Source organism: Channa argus, chromosome 9, assembly GCF_033026475.1.
Source record: "Channa argus isolate prfri chromosome 9, Channa argus male v1.0, whole genome shotgun sequence".
Taxonomy (NCBI): domain Eukaryota; kingdom Metazoa; phylum Chordata; class Actinopteri; order Anabantiformes; family Channidae; genus Channa; species Channa argus.
This window is the reverse complement of record NC_090205.1, coordinates 8,647,501-8,651,341: the sequence shown is the minus strand read 5'-3', so window position 1 is coordinate 8,651,341 and position 3,841 is coordinate 8,647,501. Positions and strand designations below refer to the sequence as shown.

Genomic DNA, 3,841 nt, shown 5'->3' with positions numbered 1-3,841 from the left:
TAGTGCACCAGACGAGCCAAAATGGCAGCTCGAGGACCACAGTTTCCACACACGGTTTCCGTTTGAGCATGCGCAGTAAAGTTAAAGCGTCACAGACGCAAACAATTGTTTTGTTTGTATGGTCGACAGGAACCCGGCGAGACGACCGATTCCCGTTTTTGTTCAGCGGTAAAAACTGGGATTTTAACCACCGAACTGACACTCTGCTAAGTTACAATGGGTGCCGGTTCCAGCACCGAAGCCGAACGGGAGCCGCTTCTCGTTCCTAGTCGTGCGGAGACAAACAGTCCGCAAGGGAATAGCCGGGTTTACGGGAAAAGATGGCTGGTTCTGACCCTGTTTTCCCTGCTGGGACTCGTCCAAGGAATGGTGTGGAACTTCTGGGGCCCGATCCAGAACTCAGCTGCTCATGCTTACGGCTTCACCAAGTCCGACATCGCATTTCTGGTGCTGTGGGGCCCAGTGGGTTTCGTGCCCTGGCTTTTGTTTATGTGGTTGATGGATAAAAAAGGTGAGCTAATCCGGCACACATTGTACTGAGGGTACTTTAACATGGTAACATGTGTGTTCTCGTTTTGGCCCTCGAACCAGGTCTTAATGGATGCACACACACATTGGCAAAATCACACGAAGGTCTGCTTTAGTTGTTAGTTAACGGGAATCCTGGACGTGGTAGTGTTTTCTGTAAACACTGGAATTCGTGGTAATGTACAGAACACAATGTTCTGTTACACTTCTGACGCGTGTTTTTATTTTAAAATTGTTTTTGCAATCCCACTGATTACTGTTTTGAATAAGGTCAATATCTAGTTGACATACTTTTACAAAGAACTGGCTGGTGGATGGTCAGTATAACTTTCACACCATTTATTCTCACATATATCAAAGCATATCAGCCTGTTTGTTTTTTCTAAGATGCCATTATCAGTTGTTTCCTCAGTTTAAGTTAAGGCTGTTAGCAGTGCAAAATGTGTAACGTGAAGAGTTCAACCCGTTTCAGGGCTAAAAAGTAATAGTTTGAAAATGGATGAACAACTGGAGAATTGGCCTTCCTTTCGAAACATCTTGAGGAATCCTGACACACGTGAGTGTCTGAGTCAGAACGCTTTCACCAAACCAGTTCCTCTGCATCATCTGACTGTCATGTAGTCATTGGGACAATAACAGTAGCAACCACGCCGTTACTAGGCTGGTGATGAAATAAACACAACAGGCAAAAACGTAAAAGAAATGACATTACTAATCTCGTGATCCCAATTCGTCAGCAGTTAATAATTCTAGGTGTTTCCTTCTTTAAGTAAATGGTAGACTGACAATATGTGGTAAAAATAATCCAGCTGTCAGTTCCCTCACACCTGTAAATGGAATGTCTGTCCGAATGTGGCCAGGTCTGCCTCTGAGTCATATATTGAGTTAGCGCATCCCATTCAACACTCACAGATTGCATAAAACTGGGGCGTGACCCTGTTTAAAAACCCTACATAACATATAGTGGTTGCTACAGACCTAAACTGCTACACTGCACAGTCTCTCACCCATTCCTGCTAACTCTGCTCCAACCTGTCAGGGGGGAAAATGCTTGTCTACCTGCTGGGAGTCCCCCTTACCTAAGAGTATTATCTGTTAATGGTTAGCAACGCAATAGTTGTGGTCAACTTCATCATAAATGATGAAGTGATGGAGTAGTAAACCCCCATAATATGCTTTTGCTGTCTCAAAATGTGTCAAGGAAAATTGCTTACATTGAACTGAATGGTTGTAAAGCTTGTTAGTCCACCTTGTAACAACTGGCCTCCCGGACCTCACAGAAATATAGTTTGTTGACTTTGTTGTAACTGAATAGAGATGCATTAACATATGAAATGTTGCACAGAGAGCAAAAATAAAAACCAGTTCCCCCTGCTTTACACATCCATGACTTTACTCACATTTTAAGGGTATTGTGGGCATCATTTAGTGACATCAAAAGAGGGAATCCAAGGCACTACTCATGTACAGTACTGTAGAGGTTTTCCCTGCCTTTTTAGAATTAATCTGGCGGGTGCAGGTATATTTCTTGATTAATTTTAGTCCTCTGATGCAATTGGCCATTGTTGTAGGTCACATTCTGACTAACTCTGAACAGGAAATTAATGTCCACTGAGGAATTCAGTAACTTCCAGTCCATAATGTGGCAGAACATGGCAAAGAGACAGAAGACTTTGGCAAATGACAACACATATGGAAAGAGACACAGAAGTGGTGAAAGTTTCCTAAAAAGGGCATCATATGGGTAAAACTGAGAATAAAGACTTAGTTGTCAGCGAAAGCCACTACACGATTATGTCTACACGATTATGCACTGTATCATTCACACAAATTATGTTAAGCACGAAACTAATCCAGATCCAAACATGTTATTGGAAATGTTGCTTAAGAGGAGCCATACTTTGGACGTAGCAAATAACTTGATTGGAAATGTAGGGTAGTGACCTCAGCCTTCTTTACCCCTTTATCTTGCCTCCCCCCCATGACCATATCATGTGTTTTCCAGGTTTAAGGATATCTCTTCTGCTCTCTGCATTCTTGATGGTGCTAGGATCCATTTTACGGAGCATCCCACTACCAGACCAGCATCTTAGAAAATGGTAAGACTCTTGTATAAACATTTAAATATCAGATGGCTTTAAAGGTTGGATGTGTGGTGATGATCCTTTCAAAGGTTTTAGAAAGGAATCATTTCAAGATTCATGATCCAGGGTGCGCACATAATCTTTCCATAAATTCTACAATTTGATATATTGGGCAAATTTAGGACCTATTTACATCAGTTGCCAAAGTTAAGACATCTTCTTAACTAATGAGTTCGCCACCCTTTGTGATGCAACTAACAAGTCTAGCAGAATAATAATAATCAGTGATTAAGACTCAATATTTTATGCATTTTGCAAACCAAAAATCCTAACCAATTACAATTATAACGGACAACTTCAACAAGACAACCTTACTTGAAATAAAAACCCTTCTATAGGATTCTATCTGGAAAAGTTTTGAATCTAGTGGCAGATAGATATTTTATTACAGGGAAGGCACATGTATGTCAATTATATAAGTGTAAGTTAAAATTAAGTGATATTAGCATTTAAATTATTTCCGATCACTCGCACCTAAAAATGTAGCATGGCAATTAAAATGTGTTCTGTGAAATTGCAATATTGATTTTTTTAAAAACCTCAATTGTCCAGCCGTATGCTGTATTCAGAGGTATTGATTCAAGCCACGGTCCTCTCCCTTATTCTTCAAAGTAGAGACCTGGAACTTGACCGAAGGACAGTAACAAAGCATTTGGCTGCAAAAAAAACAGGATTTTCAAAGACCGCTCGATACTATGTGGATCCCCTTTTCTTTTATTGTGTCTTGGCTTCCAGTTTCATCTCTTATTGGACAGCACTTTGACAGGCCATGACTAGAAAACATTAAAAGACTTGTATTATTCTTAGTGGTTCATTGTCAGTCTTACTTATGAGCTCAGTGTTCTCCTCCTTTAGACAGAACAAGAGCTCAGAGAAGGTCAATTCAATTGCAATGTGTCTTTAAAATTTAATTTCATTGAGTATTTCTTAGTAGTAATCTGTCTAATGATTGCTATTGGGCCCCACAGTGCGGCCCTTTATCATGAAATATCAATACATATAGAAAATTGTCCACAGAATGAGTCACATATTACTTACACTCCATGGATTTTAAGATTTTTAAAATAACCTTGGCTTTCAAAAGCTGGATATATCAATTTTCATTCTCTTACTTTCTGTGTCTCGCGAGGCTGTGCTAAGAAAGTCATTAGTGGAGTGAATAGCAAAAT

The 3,841-nt window shown here is 40.1% G+C and overlaps 1 protein-coding gene across 1 annotated transcript in view; it reads left to right on the top strand.

The window, feature by feature from the left end:
• Positions 1-66: 66 nt before the first annotated feature.
• Positions 67-3,841, top strand: part of slc49a4 (solute carrier family 49 member 4) — a 37,031-nt gene continuing 33,256 nt past the window's right edge. Inside the window, exons 1-2 of the mRNA XM_067515245.1 lie at positions 67-511; positions 2,534-2,627. Coding sequence (XP_067371346.1) covers positions 217-511; positions 2,534-2,627 — 389 coding nt within the window. The 5' untranslated portion in view covers positions 67-216. The remainder of the gene's footprint in view (positions 512-2,533; positions 2,628-3,841) is intronic.